This window comes from Gouania willdenowi, unplaced genomic scaffold (assembly GCF_900634775.1).
Source record: "Gouania willdenowi unplaced genomic scaffold, fGouWil2.1 scaffold_43_arrow_ctg1, whole genome shotgun sequence".
Classification (NCBI taxonomy): domain Eukaryota; kingdom Metazoa; phylum Chordata; class Actinopteri; order Blenniiformes; family Gobiesocidae; genus Gouania; species Gouania willdenowi.
The window spans coordinates 36,246-54,606 of NW_021145201.1; the positions used below are offsets into that span (position 1 = coordinate 36,246).

General features: G+C 40.7%; 1 protein-coding gene across 3 annotated transcripts; it reads right to left on the reverse strand.

Moving 5' to 3' along the window:
* Positions 1-571: 571 nt before the first annotated feature.
* LOC114460474 (nesprin-2-like) lies at positions 572-18,355 on the reverse strand. 3 transcript variants are annotated; one of them, XM_028442371.1, is made up of 18 exons: positions 17,698-18,355; positions 17,028-17,362; positions 16,679-16,823; positions 16,401-16,601; positions 16,005-16,264; positions 15,588-15,747; positions 14,822-14,977; positions 14,513-14,653; positions 13,822-13,998; positions 13,521-13,658; positions 13,251-13,436; positions 13,053-13,166; positions 12,788-12,940; positions 9,506-9,595; positions 9,237-9,377; positions 6,636-6,710; positions 3,087-3,164; positions 572-2,866 (listed from the first exon to the last, which is right to left on the reverse strand). In XM_028442371.1, exons 1-18 carry the CDS (start codon positions 18,310-18,312, stop codon positions 2,672-2,674), a joined length of 3,360 nt encoding a protein of 1,119 aa, XP_028298172.1. In that variant the 5' UTR covers positions 18,313-18,355; the 3' UTR covers positions 572-2,671. The 3 variants fall into 3 exon arrangements, with proteins under 3 accessions (XP_028298172.1, XP_028298171.1, XP_028298173.1); XM_028442370.1 differs by having other exon boundaries at positions 6,636-6,713; XM_028442372.1 differs by lacking the exon at positions 6,636-6,710.
* Between the last annotated feature and the right edge of the window lie 6 nt (positions 18,356-18,361).

Sequence of the window (18,361 nt, forward strand, 5' to 3'; positions counted from 1 at the left end):
TTTTCATGTTTTTGTTATAGGTAATGATATACACTGTATTGACAAAAGTATTGGGACAAAAAGTATTGATAGTGTTTTTAAATCCATCTCTATTAATGTGTGGTTGGTCCTTCTCCAGCATCCACTCTACTGTAAAGGCCAGATTTTGAGTTTTTCCTCTAGGAATCTGCACATTCAGATATCAGAGCATTGATGAGGTCAGACTTATGTTGGACTCGACGACCTCTTTTCAGTTCACCCCAAACGTGCTAGATGGTGGTTGAGGTCCATGTCTTTAAGCTCCTCGTGTTGTAATAAGAAAAAGGTTTTCCCCAAAACTGTTTCCACAAACCTGGATGCGTCACATTTCCCAAAATGTCTTGGTCTGCTGAAGCATTAGGTTGGCCTTTATTGGGGATAGGGGGCCCAATTCCTAAAGCATGGGAGTGTCCAAATACTTTTGTCCACATGGTCTATTTGATTAAAATATAGTAACAGTAGTAGAGTAGCAGAGAAATATTCAAACAAACTGGTTGTTTTCCAGTGCAGGTGAGTGCATGGTGAGCTCCTGACACAGTGAAGAGACGGCGGCTTGAGTCACTGCAGAGGGTTTATTGGTGCTTTAGTTTGGAAAATGCAGACAGGATGGAAAAGACACACTGGAACCAAAGTTACAGCACATACATGCCTTTCAATATCAGACACGGCTGCTGTTTGCAGGTGCAACTTCTGTAAGTCGAAAAATGGTGGATGATGTTTTATCAATGTGTTAATTACATGTGAAGTGCCCACCAGTTTACGGGGTTATACAGGTTTCACCTGCAACCAGTAACGTGTTAATCAGTGATCAAAGTACACCAGTGCATTTTCATGGCCTGAAATCCTCTTTAAGTCACATTTTCTTAAGTATAAAAGTTATATTTGCAAAGAGATTGAAGAAAATCATGTCTAACAAAGCACATCAGTGCAATTTTCATGGCTTAAATGGTCTTTTCTTAAGTATAAAAGCTTTTGTTTAGCAAAGAAATGAAAAAAAAAAGATTTTTTTTAAACAAAACATGAACATTTCCTACACTTTCCTGCAGCGACAGCAAAATCCACAACCTCCATGAACCCAGCAGGTCTGTAAACAGGTTAAACTTTAAGTTCAGCTTCACAAAAACACAGATGAAAGTCATGTATGGATAACGCAAAGTAGAAGTTGATTATATATCTGAAACGATCAGCTTCAGCTGGGAAATAAACTCAAAGAGACAAAGTTAAAATGTTTAAATCATCAACACCTCCATATAATACATTCTGAAATATGACTGAAATGATCTTTAAGCCAATGCTTTGTTTCTCTCCTTTTATAAAAAATAGGAATCCAAAGAAACAGCAGGTCCATGCAAGACTTCAAACAAACCACATCCCACATGCTAAACATCCTCATTAGTCTATCAGCTTGTGTAAACACAAGTAAGGATCATCTGTCCTTGTTATCTTTACAGTGTGAGAAACCCAAACAGAGCAGAAGCATCCACACTTCCCTTGCCATGTAAATGCACCGAGGGTTTAAAGTCAGGGATTGGCACACCGTGCTGCAGTCCATCAGGGATGCCCCACATTCTTTAGACCTACAATTGACCTGGCTATAGCTATATGTCGGTTTTTGGGAGTTAAACCGGAATTAGGATCTTTTTGTGAAAGGAGAAAAGTTAGATCAGTAAGAGCCAAATTGTAATAAAGTGGGGGCTTATTCGGAATTCAAGAAAAGCTGTGAGTTGAATGTCACATTCGCATGAAATACATTTGTTTGGAGTATAAAGTTGGTTTCTAGAAACTGTCCAGACTGAGTTTTCTTCAGATTAATTAAAGCATTATATTATGCTTATGGACACACTCAGAGACAGGAAAGCACTTAGTATATATAAAGGCAGGCAGCAATTTCGGCTCTTCATATGAGACAAGAGGTTCTCAAGTTGTTGGGAACGACTCTAAAATGGGTGATGGAACTGGTTTCAGTGGGTTGCAGGCAAAAAACTAAACCAAAGAATTTATTGTCTTGTTTTGGTGTACATTTTGTAAAATTACTGAATAACTGTAACCAGGTCATTTAAAAAGTCCATTGCTAGCTCAGTATAAGAGAGTAAACCTACACTAGAGCTGGAGAAATATTTTTAGTTCAAAACTGTTCAAGAGTCCAAAGTCAAGCCAACTAGAAAATATAGGAAGGTCAAGACAGGACCAGACTAAAGAATTTTGGTTTGTACTTATAAATATTTTGCCCTGAAATGAAAATAAAATAAAAAAAATTGGAAGAGAAGGAGTTTTATGTGGATTATAGTGCCTGGACAAAACTAAATTATGACAAGATGGAGGTGATTGTATTTGGTAATAGGGAAAAGAAATAAATCTCAAGGAATTTTAGAGATTACCAGTCGAGAGCAACCTGGATCTTTGGATTAACTCAAGAGAAGGAAACAGACTTTATTTGAGAATATTTTTTGGTTTGGACCAGGTCAAGTCTTTGTATGATCTTTTTAAGTAGAGAGTATTTGATTTAGGAACAGTGGAAGGGAAGGGGCAGCTTAAAGCGAAGATATAGTTTGTAGCTTGAAAACATTTATATCAACAATCACTTCTTTCTCTAGAAGATCATAGAAGCTCAAGCACTCGAGAAGACACAGCGTAGTAGCAGACATGTCAGGATTTAGGAGATGACACATTTCTTGGATTTGGACTTGGGTTTGGGGTCTGTCTTTACCGGTGACTCCGAAGTTTGCCGTGTTCTGACCAGAAGCTTTGGTTCGCCTTCTTGAGCTTCCTCAGCTACTTCAGCTTCCTCAGCTCCTTCAGCTTCCTCACCTCCTTCAGCTTCTGTGGAGTCAGTGGGGCCTTCGACGTCCTGAAGGAACATGGTTAGGGTTAGAAAATCGGTGGGGTGGTCACTCAGTTACATGCTTTGTTAGAGACTCCTGGTATTTACACTTTTAATCATCATTAATGGCTTAGAAATTCAGTCGTTCTGACCCGGTTTCAAAATCTAAAACCTTCTACTGACTTTACTGATCAGGGACACGGTTAATCTTAGAGGTTACTGTAAGATGTGTTCACGATTGGTATACCTCCTCATCCTCTGCTGTCTCCTCAGTACTTGGTCCAGAAGCTGCTTCAGGCTCTGCTGAAGCTTCGGCTGAAGATTCCTGACACCAACAACCAGAACAGTTACTGACATCTACTTAGAATCCAAGATCAAAACGCACACAGGCTCAAACAAGGTCATGCATTACCAGAACACACACATATTACCCATTAAATTATGACCACAGCAAGGTTTTCGTGTTGCAGCAGACCCTTTAAGTCATAAAACAGGCAAGGTTCTCTCTTAGTGTCACTTCTGTGAACCGCCTACAAGTGGTCCAGAATGCCGCTGCCAAATTGTTGACTGGACCAGACGGTCTCATGTGACACCTATTTTTAAGTTTTCATACTGGCTCTCCGTCAGTTTTCATATCCAGAACAAAGTTCTTATTGTTGTGTTTAGAGCCTTGCATGGTCAAGCTCCAGCTTATGTCACTGAGCTGCTGAGGCCTTATAATACCAGCAGCCCCCTGAGGTCCTCTGACCAGGGTCTGTTGGTTGTTCCACGCAAAGGTGACTGTGCCTTTCAGGACGTGTCCCCCTAAAACTTGGAACGGCCTTCCCCAGAACTGAGAGCCCTGACCTCTGTGGACATTTTTAAAAAGCAGCTGAAGACTGTTCATACCTTGCCTTTGTCTAATCTGTCTGTATTTTGCATTGTGACTGTTTTTGTATTAACTCTGTTTTATTTCTCTGATTGTGAAGCACTTTGTGACGTTTCTGCTTTTGAAAGGTGTTATTCAAAGAATTTTTTTTTTTAACGTGAGCTTTAAAATCAGCAGTGAGACCCACCGTCCATGGTGGGAGTCACTCCTGAATTTGTGTGCTTTGTGTGAGCAGTAGTTCCTTTAACTCCTGAAAATTGTGAGGTAAAGCCTCCACAAATCAAAGTTTTTTTTTATCTTAGCACCCCACAAATGCTAGGTTAGGTTGAGATTTAGGAATCTGGAGGCCAAGTCTTACAAACTGGTTGTTGAGTTTTCGTAAAACAATTGCTGGTCAAATCTTATATCCAAAGATATACCAATTGGACTATTGGACTAGTAAAAGTCTGCAGAGGAGTGTGGAATATACAGAGAGGACGGAGTGAAGGTCTGCTTTACGTTTTCATTTTGGCTTTCCAGGCTTCTCCCTGAACAGTGGGTACACACACAAAATGACTCCAAAAAAACACAAAATGACTATGAAAACCGACAAAATTACTATAAAAACCCACAAATGTACTACAAAGTCACACAAAATAACAAAAAAAGACAAAAAAAACAACAACAACAACAACAACAAAAACAATATATAAAAAACCCACCCCTAAAATAACAAAACACACAATGAATACACAAAACAATAAAAACACACAAAATGAAGCTTTCCCAAATTGGGAACTGCATGCTAAACACAAATGTGGATACATTGCAATCTAGTGGCAGGGTGCCGTCACTTTTGTGGCTAACAAACAAAGTGCATTGTGGGAGCTGTAGTTTAGGGTCATTGCTGTCTTCAACATAACAGTGGATTATTTTAAGACAATCATGTATCTTTAAGCTTCTGCCGGCCACATGTCTGCTCTATAGGGACTGTCTTTAGAAGTTTCTTTTGATGGCAAACCAAGGAGTTCATCATCACACACACACACACACACACACACACACACACACACACACACACTGAGTGAAAAACTTCCAGAATTATTCAAGAAGGCCAGTGTGCAGTTTACTCAACTCCTGTTATTTTCAGATTTGTTCAATTTTTTTTTCATTTTTTTTTTTTTTCAATCACATTTGAAGATATTTTCCCCTCAGCCTGATATATGCAAGCAGTGGTCATAATGTAATGGCTGTTAGTGTATTCATTTTTTAACAGTTTGTTGCTGCCATCTAGATGTCAGTAAAAAAAAAAAAGTGACACAGGTGAGCAGTGAGGATGAAGAAGAAAGGAGGGAAGTGAGACATATTGCTGAGGTGAAGATGAAGGTGTGGACGAGAGAGACTAGACGAGACTTGTCACACAGTGCTCACTAGTGGTTGTTTAAATGATCCTAAACACTGAGATGCAGTTTTCTATTTTCCTGTGTGACCAATCTCTGCTCGTACAAAATCACCTCATGGGAAACTCCAACAGAGTGCTGCAGGAATGAGGTAAATCCAAAATCTTTGTACCTCTGGGCCCTTCTTCAGTCAAGTCAATGGACTATTGAGATCATTTTCAGATTAACTGAGTGATTAATTAAATAAACACTTAAAGGATATCAGAGTGACGTCCAAGAATAAGAAACTGGTTTTATCCAAGATATATTTGGGACTTTAAGCAACTATGGATTTTGCATTGCTGCGGCGCTTGAAATGAATCTCTCATGAAGTCTGTGCAATAATCATTTAATCACAGTTATGATTAAGCAAGTAATTATGGTGAGTGCTCACCATGTTACGGGGGGTGATCTGTCAGTGGATCCTGTCAAAATGTCACTAAAAGGCTCAGAGAATAGATTGTGCTTCTCCACGATGTAAACAAATCTAAAAGTCTCTAGAAGTCAAATCTATTCAGCTGATTGAACAAACTGCTGTGCAGTGTCATCGTAATGCAAATATTTACTTCCAGTGGCCTTCTAATAGCTAAACTACTGGAAACAACCCATTGAGACTGAGGGATGCTGGGATCGGGATCGACCAATCACCGTAGAAACAGATCAATCAGATCGATCACAAGCCAAACAATCGTACAAGATATGATGACATAGCAAACGTTTTATAAATTTTATAAGCAGGGATAAAATTATGCTTCAAAATTAGGTTTGACATTGACTGTTGTGCCATTTCGCAAACGCTCTATGTAGTATAAAGTACTGCAGACATATAATGTAGTGGGAGACACTAACAAGACTGACAGTAACAGACATGTGAGGGTGTTTAATTAAGTCCAGAAGTTGAAGATGAATGGAGTCTCCTAAATCTACACATCTACTGCACATCTACAGTATCTACAGTATCCATCTTTATCTATGCATTATTTTTCAGGCATATGAGTGTTGGCTTACAGTTACAGATATGAAGGTATCACTGTTTCTCATTCTTTCTTTTTTTGTTAGATGCTGAGAAAAGTAAGGGCTCACTGCACAATATTTTAGCCTCATCGTCTCATTTGGAGACTGGACAAAGTCTCCAAAGTTAAATAAAATCTAAGAAGGATTTGAATTTGATCAGCTTCATTAGTAAATATGTTAGTCATAACTTTTTATTGTAAATTACTAGCATGTTCATACTAAGCAATATTTGATTTAATCCAAAAGATTATTGAAGAGTTCTTAATAATTCTATTTAATAACAATTTATTTAATTGATCAGTAATTGCCTGTAAAACCCCAGATTGGAGTCCTTTTAATTCCCATCTTTTGTGTTTCCTTTTTCTGATGCACATATGAACTAAACCCAGGCATCAGTGGATCAATGTGTGTCATGACCCTGCAGCACAATGAAGGAGGACAGTTTGGAAGGACAGAGAGTTTGAAAAGATCCACAGCAGCTGGGGATCTTCTTTACCTCGGGTACAGAGCCCAGGAAAGCTTCCCAGAGCCACCACATAAAGCCTCGTCCTTTGGCCTCTTCACGCTCCCACTGCTGACACGAAAACACACTCAGTCTCATTGGGAGAGTTAGAGTCCACCCCGGACACTGAGCCCACACATTACACCTTTATAAAACCATGCAGGATTTCACAGTCCAATACGTGGCTTGGCTCGGTATCCAAAGGTGGGGAGCAGAGGTTAGTGGAGCTAACATTAAAGCATGAGACTGGCACTTTCATCCAGCTTTTTATTCATATTGAAGTCCAATCGGATTTATCACAGATCAAAGTGCCAGTGTCTTTCCCAGGAGACTAAACATCATCATCATCATCACTCCATCATCTGAATCATCACATATTTGATTAGCACAGTTATCGTCCATCACACATGCACTGAGATCAACACCTTTAATTTTTTAAAGCATTTTTTTTACCCCACAACACAAAATGACTTTAATATGCTTTTCTTACACATTTCAATACATTGTATAGATGTTTACGGAATACGTGAAACACCAGATCACATAGATAATGATGACTTTATCTACATTTCAAATGCTTTGTAGAATTAATAGGTTGCTACACCTGTGATTTTGTTAGTACTGTACTCATAACCACTCTCCTATTTTAGATTTCAAATATTACATTTAAAAGCAGAAAAACCAACTGAATAACTGCATTGTACATTAAACAGTGATGAATTCCAATCATAAGTTAAGGGAACAATAAAAGGTACGTAGGACAGATTTCACTGAAGTCTGATGATGCCAAAATTTTAAGTTTTATTATATATATATTTACTGTATTTATTTATAATTTCTGCCTTGAAACACTCAGGGGCGGATTCACTAAAGGTTTATTAAAATGTGTGCAAACATTACTCCACGTGCTAATAAGGGATACAAACCCCAAGGAATTAGGACTGCGTGTCTTCAGCGCATCACAATACACCCACAATCCATTTAGTGTGTTTCCCTCTGATAAATATATAAAGTAGACGGATTCAAAAAAATGGGAGGAGGAAATACAAATAAATGAATGCAGTGAGCACAATGCAATTCATAAAATCTGGAACTGTTTGCGATGCTTGTTTTAGCACCGGAAAATAGTACGACTGACAAGCAGGTGCAAACACACACGCAGAGATCAGCTGCAGTAAATGTTGACACAAAACACAGCGGAGATAAAAAAAAAGACCCCAGTTAACCTTTCTTGTATAAGAAAATAATTTAAATAAAACAATAGTCAATTTCAGCAGCCACTGAACAAGAATATGCAGAGTAAAGTGTGTGTGTGTGTGTGTGTGTGAGAGTGAAAAAGCTGGACACCCACGGCGGCGCATGTGTGGAGTCTGGTGTGACTGCGGTACAGAGGGTCGCTGTGTGCGGAGATCCATGGATATCGCTCCAGACGTACCACTCCAGGGATCTTCTGTGTCTTTCTCTCCACGTTTTGACCATAAAACTCTCGTGTCACGTTGATGGCAAGAGCATCAGACCAGAATCAGCTGATCAGCTCTGCAATTTACGCAGTAATGGCACAATGTTGTTTACAAATGAGTGTGCGTGACAAGCGTTGCTCTGGAGCTCAGACCTGCTGAATGATGCTCAGTAGATCATCTTCAAATGGTGCTGATCAACTGGTTGACAAATTTTGTTGCTACAATAACTCAGATAAATGGCCTCAACAGATCAATAGGATGGTATCTGTCCAAATCTGCCTGTTTTCCATGGTCTGATAAGAGCAAAGTTACAGGACCTGATGGAGCAGCCACATTAAATTAGGGGGGAAAAATCATTAGGTTTTAAAGTTGTTGTTTTTTTTTTTGTTTGTTTTTCAAGCAAACATTTTTCTTTGTTTATTTTGCTTTCTACATTATTAAATGTTTGTGCAGCAGACAGAGAAGTCCACCAGCCTTCAATTGAACTTCTTCAACTGTCATTTTGTGCTTCTGTGCACTCACCTCTTGAACAAGCAAAATGGTCATTTAAATAGGGTGGTCTCAACCACGTCTATACGCGCACCTTTAAGTGCCGCAATGTTAGTGAATTCCCCACAGCAGGTAAAGAAACAGCGCCACCAAAGGATAGAGGGACGCACATGGTTTACTGCCCTTTTTTTCAGATCTTAGTGAATCCGCCCCTCAGTGTGACAATGACAACAACCTCTTACACCCTTTACCCTTACAACTCAAAAATAAGTAGGTGAGTAGGGAATCAATATTAAAAGTATTTTTAATGTTCTAATGTTGTAGGTTTGAGTGATTAAGATATCTTATAATTTTATAGAGCATAATTTTTACAGAGTGTGCCATCGCTAAGTAAAGGTTATAAAAACTCCACAGCGGCAGGGGGCATTAACATTTAAAGACGGAGGAGGTATTTAGTCATTTTTTGTTTGCAAAAACAATCTTGAGCAGCAAAAACACATTTAACAATAATAAAGCAAATAATAAATAAGTAATGTTGAATAATTTCAAACTTATTGGCCATGCATGTCAGTTTTTTTTTCCTTTTAATGCTATCTTTTGGACAACTTTAGGTTCTGGTTCTGAGGACCCAGATATGTCTTCTTACCTCGGTGCTCTCAGTGCTCTCAGGCTTCCAAGACTGTCGCTGCTCTGGTGAGGTTTGCTCGACGGTGAGCAGCGCAGCTCCAGATATTCTCAGCACATCCTCTTCAACATGGGCAATCTGGATTTGGCCTGGTTCCTCCTTCTGTGGAGACATGTCACAAACACGTTCATTTTTACCAACTATTAACTTTAAAATTCACAAGATTGGCCTCAATCTGATAGAGCCCATCCGATCCCTAACAGGAACTTCTGGTATTGGACTGCACTCACCTCAGAGTCCTCAGATGTTGATGTTTGGAGTTGAGGAGCATCCTGTTGGATGGGACTGAAAGGCTGCTGAATGAACAGAGCAGGAACTTTCTATAAAAACACAAAGAGGGGATGTGCTGTGAAGGCATCGTCACTTGCTGTTATACCTGGTGAATTGGCCAAAATTCTGCACAAATAAGAACACATTCTATGAAAGTCAAATCTCAAGTCCTAAAGCTCGATTTGAGTCCCAAATGTTTGTCCTCAAGAACTTATATCTGTAGTTGGTCTCAATTGGAGTCTTAAAGGGAACATAGTATGAAAAATCAACTTTTGCAGTTTTTTTTTTTATCACATATGAGGTAAATTGAGCGTCCACCAGCACACAAAATGTGAATTAAATCCATCCAGTTGTTTGTTTGTGGTCTGTGTACGTTTTACAACACAGAGAAAATTAGTTCGTTTCAAATTTTCTACATTTGTGACGTTACAAGTGAAATCGGGAAAGAAAATACCCTCAAATACTATGTTTTTTGGGTTCTTAGTACAAATGGGGATGGATGAAAAATTGCATAATATCTCCCCTTTAAGTCTTTGGCCTACGAGTCTGCAAGCTTAGAAGTCTTTGAATGTATCAAGGTAAAGAAGCGGTATTATGCTATGTTTCACCCATATCCATTTGTTCTAAGAACCCCAACAACATATTATTTGAGGTTTATTTTCCCAAACTTTTTCTAGAGTTTTAGACTCTGAAAAGTCACTTTCTGAGCAGTGCCATGCATATTCATGAGTGGGCGTGTCAACAGACGCAGTCTTCATGCCTTGCTCTTGCGAGGGAGATCACCAAAGCGATTTTCTTTTTGCTATCTACACACTAGCCAAAAAACTGCATTTAGATTTAGGAAAAGCCATCTATGCAAACGGAAAGAATTGGGAGGATTGGCTTTGCCGGATTTTATTCGCTACTACTGGGCCGCAAATATCCGCTGTATGGCTTACTGGCTGGACGAAACGATCCTTTCTGGCAACTGGCTGTATATAGAACGTGAAGATTGTCAACCCTATTTACTTGGAGCAGTACTGTTGTCTCCAATCCGTTCTAAAAAATCACTTTATAATCATAATCCGGTTGTACATAATAGCATTTTAATTTGGCGGCAGTTGGCTCAGCTCAAACTTTGACCTCTATCATTTGCAATGCCTCCATCTGCTAATCCGGCATTTCCACCTTCCCTTTCAGATGGAGGCTTTGATCGTTGGAGGGACATGGGGCTGTGCAGGGTTGGTGACCTTTACTCTCAGGTCACTTTTTCGTCGTTTCAGCAGCTCCAGGAACTTTTCAAAATTCCAAAGGCTGAATTTTTTAAGCTTCTTCAGGTCTGACATTTTGTCAAAACGCATCTCCACAATTTCGGAAATGCTCAGCCAGATAAATTAGACCTTTGTTTTAGTAGGAGTATATTAGATAAACACCCCATCAGATTTTTATATGAACTACTACAAGTTCATGACCAAGTGAGTATGGAACCAATTAAAAAGAAGTGGGAGGAGGAGCTTGGGTTGGAGATACCGGGGGAGATCTGGGAGAGGTCACTGCGATTTGTTAGCCGATGTTCTCTTCTCTTAATGCAAGACACCATTTAATACAGTTCAAAATTATTCACAGGTTGCATTACACAAAGGAGAAACTGAGTAAAATCTATCAGGATCTGTCACCCATCTGTGATAAATGCAAATGTGCTGACGCCAACTTGCTGCATAGTTTTGTCTTGTGTCCAAAGATATAGGGGTTCTGGTTGGAGATTTTTGCTTTTTTGACAAGGACCTTGAAGTTTCAATTGAGACCTGATCCTTTACTGATCCTTCTTGGTGTCTTGGGGGTCTCGGAAAACTTCTCAAATGCTCAGTATCGATTACTTTCATATGCTCTTCTCTGTGCTAAGAAATTGATTCTGCAGTGTTGGAAGGGAGTGGAACTTCCATCCTTCAGCCAATGGATAAGTAGCCTAACAGATACCTTCCACTTGGAGAAAATCAGATATGTTCTAGTAGACAGGTTGGATGAATATGAGGAGATCTGGAGACCAATGATCATCTTCTTAGAAGGAAAATAAAATGCTTATGTGTATTGTCTTGACGTGGACTGCTACTGGGCAGCGCACCCCTGGGTTGGGAGGGTGGGTGGGATTGTTTGTTTTTGTGTGACTTATCCTTGGACTTTATGGTAATTACATACTACATTTGTTGTTCTGTTTGTCTTTTTGTTTGCTTTTGGTTCTACTATAACTTGGAAAATTTAGGAAGTGCTGCATTGTACGAGTTTTCATGTTTAGACTGATTCTGTTCTGCTTCCTAATAATAAATATTAGAAACAAAAACTGCATATTACAGTAAAACACGGCTATTTAAACGGCTATTGTGATTGTGAGTCCGTCTCAGCGCTTCAGGCTGTGTGTTTATCACGGCAGCAGCAGCGGAGTAATTCAGCTGTTTCAAACACTCACTGGAGTATTAAGCTGCTAAGTCACTGTCTTCTCCTTCTCATCTCTGTTAACTACAGGAACAGTGCATTTGAGGTGATAATCATTTTTTTGTCCAATTGCTGCGTTGCATTGTGTCACGCACGTCAGATCAAGTCAAAGGTCATACAAGGCGATATAACGGATACTAAAAATGGGTTCTACACCGTTGCTGCCGACTGCTCCTCAGGGAGAGGTGAAATGCCGAGAAGACATTTTGTGTATGTAGCTTTACATATACAGTATGACAAAGTATAATGTCATTCTATATTAAACCGCAGTGTTTGTTTTAGCTGTGAGCTAGTTTAAGAAGGAGGAGCTTACATTCTTATAGGGTAGGAGGAGCCAGGATTGTCAGGAGGAGTAGTTTTCACTAGGTGATGTCAAGTAGCGGGGAAAATCATCCAACTCACCCATTTGGAGCTGACTTTTTACAAAATGTGGAATAACAAGGAAGGCCCTCTGAATGAGGCTAAAGGGATGTATATCACTGTAGCAAAACCATTATAAAGTGATTTTTTTCATAATACCGCCCCTTTGTCTCAATTATTTTATTGCCAGTCCCAGTTCTTTTATGGGTTTCAAGTCTTTGACCATGAGTTTCAAGTGTAGTTGTTGAAAGTGTGACTCAAGTGCAACTCTGGTCACTAGTCCAAGTCCTCGAGTGTGAGCTGCTGACAGTGTCGAGAGAGAGAATCAGACTGTGCAAAATGAATATTTTTTCATGCACAATTTTGGCTAGTAATAACATCATACCTACATGCACCGATAGTGATTGACTGACCTTCTCCAGCTCCATCAGCAGAGTCTGCAGATGATCCACTGCAGTGAAGACAGTCAGAGTCTCCTCGGCCTTCTCCGGCAAACAAAGATCAGGTTTGCATCGTTGGATCTCAGCCACTGTTCTCCTCATGGTCTGAATCCTCACCTCTGCCTCCTAAAGGTCCAGATAAGAGGGAGTTATTAGTTAGTCAGGGTTAATCAAGTAAAAATACTTATTGCAGGTGTTTAATGTCACACTCTCAGAGTTATAACAACAGTTCCCTCACCCTGAGGCTCTCCTCTCTAGGTCTGGGAAGAGTCTCTGGTGCAGAAAGCAAATTCTTTATCTCCGTCATGTCATTCTCCATCTTCTGTACTTCACTTTCAATTGCCGCCACCTCCTAAAAACATGAGCACAGAGAAGTGTGAGAGAGCAGGAGGAGACCACAGACAGGCATCTGTTGAACGCAAAAATAAAGACTCACGTCGGCCGCGTGCTCCAGCTGAGAGAGTGGCATCGTGAAGCTCTCCTGAACTTTGGCGACTTGCCGATCAGCATCGACCAGCTGCTCCTGGAGATCTGTGACATCACAAACCTGCGACATTTCCTTCAGTGGCGAGCTGAACCCTTGAAGAGTGATGCGAATCTGCGCCGAGTCGTCCAACACCGTCTGTGCAAATTTACTGACAATCAGCTCAGACTCACGTTTACAGACAAACGTACGTCTGATTTCCTGAGGGGGTTGTTCTCCTACCTTAAGGGCCTGAACATGGCTACTCAGACACTTTGCGGTGGTGTAGATGCAGGGAGAGGCCAACCATGACTGAGCCTCGGCCATCCAGCTCTTGGAGCTTTTGATCATCTCCTGATGCTCTTGTCGCCACGAATGGATCTGAGTGAACACAAAAACATTAGAACTACAGCTAATAAATGAAAAGCTAATTTTCATCTTAAGTCCTTTGTTAAATTGTAGTTTTTGTGTGCATGCTGGTTTGTAATTTCCTCTTTGATTAAAATACAAAGACTAAACAAAAACAGAGTTGGGGTGCTCTCACCTTGCTGATGAGGGTTGTCCTCTGCTCTGCCTGTTTGGAAAGTAGCGTGTGTTGCTGCTGGACTTCCACCAGTCTCTCTGTGATAACAACAGCATCTTCAGGCTTCTCCAAGTCCTGCAGATCTACATCCAGAGCCGCCAGCCGAGAATGCCACTTATCTAGCTCGTCCCAGACACGCTAGGCAGACACACATCAGCATTCAGCATCGCAATAGCTTCGTATTTGAGGAATATGTTTTTACACTTATGAGTATCATAACTTACAGCAACGCAATCGTAAAAAAAAAAAAGAAATTCACTGGGTAATGTAAAGTAGCGATAGTAAAGACAAATAGCAAAAAACATTGTAAAGTAGAACAACGTACTTAAAAGCTGTCATGCAAAGTGCTGTATAGTACTGTAAAGAAAAGTCATGTGTAATAACATATACTTGAAAAAATTTTAAATGTGTAAAAAAAGTCAATCAGCTGTGGCATCGGCTTAAAATAGAACGGCATGAACAATGTTAAGCGATGATGTATTTAAGGAAACCGGGCCTTGTTTCAGGTTCTTTAAATGGATTGAGGTCAGTTAATGGTTTCAATTCTGCTTTATAGTTAATTCAAGATTCAAAGCCTTCATTGTCATACAACAAAATTAGGCACGCATAAAAAAAAACATCCGACAAAAGTGGATGTCACCTCGATACTCACCCTCTGAGTGACCTTAGCTTCAACCACTGTGGGACTTTTCTCCTCCAGCCTCTTCTGAACTGATCCAAGACCAGCTTGGATCTCAGACAGCCTCGCCCCGAGCTTGTGGACTGGACCGCTCTTCTCCACAGCTTTCTCCACCTGAAGGACCAATCAGAGTTCAGACACACAAACAGTCGCATGACATTCCTTTTTTTATTGTCATCTTCTCAATTGGAAGAAAAGTTAACAAATTTGGACTGAATAAATGAGTAAAATAAAATTTTGAGTTGAGTTCTATGTCAAGTCTGATGTTGTTTTGATGTGTACCTTCTCCTGGACCTTGCTCAGTGACTTTGTGACTTCCTTCATTTGGTCGTCAATCTCAGCAGGAATCGGAGTGTTCATGTCGGAGTATTTCATCTTCAGGCGCTCCATGACACACTGCAGCAAAGCCTTCTGGTTACACAGCTGTCTGTAGACTGCCTGAAATTGATGAGGAATGAAAAAAACAAAAGAAATAAAAAAGTTTAGGAGTTTATCAAGAAGGAAATCTGACCGACATAAATATGGTTTTCTTAGAAAAAAACCTTTTGGTCAGCATTTGACCTCAAGTGGAATTCCAAGTCTTTGATCACATGTCAAGTCTCAAGTCATGTATTAGGTCTTTGAGCTTCAGTCACAATTCATGTCTCAAAAAGAGTCTCAAGAATCCCAAGTCTTAAAGCCCAAGTTGTGTATCATGTCTTTGTCCCTAAATTAAGTCTTAACTGAAGTGTATAATCGAATCTTAAATCTAAAGTCCATTCTTAAGCCCTTGACCTTAGGTCTGATGTTGTGTCTCAAGTCGAGACTCTTATTTCTAGAGACTCAAAAATAACTAAGACAGTAAATAACAATATATAATTTTAGCCAAAGCAGTAATCATGTTATGCCAAAATATTGTTTTACAGAAAAGCAGAAGAAACTACCTTGCGCTGAAATATTCCAACACTCTGCTGGGTAAGGAGGAGCATCTTCTCATGTGAGAAACTCTGTGCTATGTTTTCATGTTTCTATCAGGAGGACACAAAGTCTCTCAGGATCAGTTTCTCACCTGCAGCTCCTCGGTGCTGCTGCTCTGCTGCATCTCAGACACAAGTCCATCTGCAGCTTCCAGCCTCAGTCCGACGCTCTTCAGCTCCTGAAGGAGCTTCTCTCTCTCCTGTAGCTCTACCCTAGCCTTTTGCAGTCCTTCTTTGCTGCTCTGCTTCACTCTGAGGAAACAAAACAGCACACCGCCACTCATTTAATGCAGAGAGTTACCTCAAATCATGAACCTGAGCACATGAAAAAGACTCTTACTGCTAAGTTCACCTGCTGAAGCCTTATGATGGCTTCCTTTTCACTGGCTTGTTTAGAATACAATAAAGACATTGTTGAGTAAAATTCAAAGTTTCCCAGTTTTGCAGTCATCAGGTGATCAGTAGTCAGTGACGGGCCATAAAACATCAGTATGAAAATTTTCCCTTACCTGGCATATCTCTCCTGCATTGCCTGCAGCTGCTGACACAGAGGAGTGGGAGGGGCCTTGTCGAGGTGTGCGGGGATGGCCAACAGTCTCGCAGCTCGGAGCTCGAGGGCGGACAGGGCTCTGTGTTCACAGTCTGCTCCGTCCTGGAACTGCTCCCAATGCTGAAGCTGCTCCTGCAGGTCCTCAGTGGACTCGCTCAACCTGTTGCCATCGGGAAGGTTTGCCTCCACCTGCTGCAAAAGAACGGAGGCCTTTTCCACCTGCAAAGGGAACCAAAAAAACCCATAATTATGTTTAACTACACTTAAAAGTATTATTAAAAAATAGAATATATTAGTCATAGACAGCCCTTGAAATTCAGTTTGATACTTCTGATCTAATTAGATTTGCACTTACGTTGTCAGAGACGTCCTTCCATTCTGCAATCCTCTCTGTACTTCGCTCCCTCAACTTCTGCAGCAGGAATGGGAGCCTGGAAACACGCCTCCAGATGGCATTCAGCGCCGCCTCCCTCTCTCGTCGGCAGCTCTGCTCTGAGCACCAATCCTTCAGCTCCTGCAAATGCTGGATCAGCGACTGCAGATCCTCAGACAGAGCCTGGAGGCAGAGAGAAACCCACGTCACTTAAATCTTCATGTTACATTGTATGAGGAATGTGTGAGAACAGAGCGTACTCTTAGTTTCTCCTCCTGCTCTGTGCAGTCAGGCAGACACGTGATTTTCTGAGAGATGAGCTGCTGAAGTTTGTTCTCCATCATCTTCACACTATGGATGATTTCGCTCTGGCTTTTGGTGTAATTTCTGTTCAGTTCTGCACACCTGGAAAAAAGGTGACACTCCTGGTCAAGATGAAACACTGCAAATACACCCGAGCAGCCTTCCAACATATCCTACTCTGCATTTACACACATATCAGTCAATATATTCTCTTAAAAATCTAAATGATCATCACAAAACCAGATATGATTTCCATGTTAGTAGAGGTTGATATGATAGTAGCAGATGAACAATCAAACTTCCAACCTGTTTAGACTCTCCAGCCGCGAGTGACCTTTTGCTTGCAGTGTGGACATTCGGACCAGCAGTTGACTCAGGATGTTCTCTTGGAGCTGCTCCACCTTCTGTGGGGACAGGAAGGGATGCATGGTGCCTCGACTCTGGAGCTGCTCCACGTGGGACTGAAACTGCTGCTGCAGCGACGTCAGTGCCTGCTGGGTTACCTCCACGCTGTCGCTGCACTGACCAGTGCTGCCCTGGGGGGGCAGCAGAGAGTTCTCGATGTTCCTCAGGAACCGAGCCGCTTCTTCAACATCGTGTGTGTAGTTATTCAGAGACTCCTGGACCTTTAAGAGTTCCTCCTAAGAAACACCACAACACAATTTAAATTTTAACAATCTTTGTGATAATAAAAATAACTTCCAAGCTTGAAAATAAAGTAAAATTGATCACATTACTAATCCTTTTTGTAAATCATTGATTAGACTGACCTGCATAAAGCGGATCTTAATGACTCAGTAAATAGACTGACCCACAGAGTGCTAACAGCTAATTTAAGGTATGGAAAACATTAGAATTTTACCAGTAAATAAATGGAATTAAAATGAAAAATACTGCTGTATATAAATATTGTTAAATAATAAATAAATACTAAATATATTTCTGAAAGCATTTAGAAATATAAATATGAACTTACCATCTGTGAGTCGCAGTCCTTGAGGACGTTCTCTTTCAGCTCCATCAGCGCTTGATACTCCTGACTCTGTGTGCCTCCTTTCTTCTGCTGCAGAACCTCCAACGCTCTGATCCTCAACTCTAAGGTCATTTTTAACATCTCGACTCTTTGGCATTCCTCAGTGATGGCCGTCTTGTGTGGATCCAGCTTGGGAATTGTCTGCAGCTTGACCTGTGTTCCCCTGAAGAAGTCCTCAGTGGCTTTTGTCTCTAATTGGAGGTCCAGGTCCTTGAGCAGGTCCCACTCTGTGGTCTTCAGGTCATTATTCAGCGTTACCTCCAGGGTTTTAAGGCTCTCCTTGATCTCTTTGAGCCTCTGCTGCTCTGAGGCCTGCTGTGATGGGTAGAGGTCGGTGGAGATAAGCTGAAGTTTGGTTTCCGACTCCTCAGACATGGACTTCAGCTGAGGGAGCTTGATAAGAAGAGCCTGACAGAATGTGTATCTCTTTTCCAGGTCATTGTTCTCATCTTTGTTCTGCTGAGCTTGTTCCTGAATTTTTTGCATGATGTCCTCCACTCTCTGCCTCATGTTCAAGTACGTCTCATGATCTTTAGCTCTGGTGTCCAGTGAAACCATGTCTCTGTGAATGTCAGAGATGATTGAGTAGAGCTCCTCCTTCTTTTCC

Bases quoted from the DNA above. Each gene is read 5' to 3' on its own strand.
- LOC114460474 (XM_028442370.1), bottom strand. From the start codon at position 18,312: ATGGTTTCACTGGACACCAGAGCTAAAGATCATGAGACGTACTTGAAC. The intron at 17,363-17,697 runs GTAAGTTCATAT...GGTGTTTCTTAG, and splicing joins AGGACTGCGACTCACAGATG to GAGGAACTCTTAAAGGTCCA. The intron at 6,714-9,236 runs GTAAGAAGACAT...TTTTCGTGTCAG, and splicing joins AGAGCACTGAGAGCACCGAG to CAGTGGGAGCGTGAAGAGGC.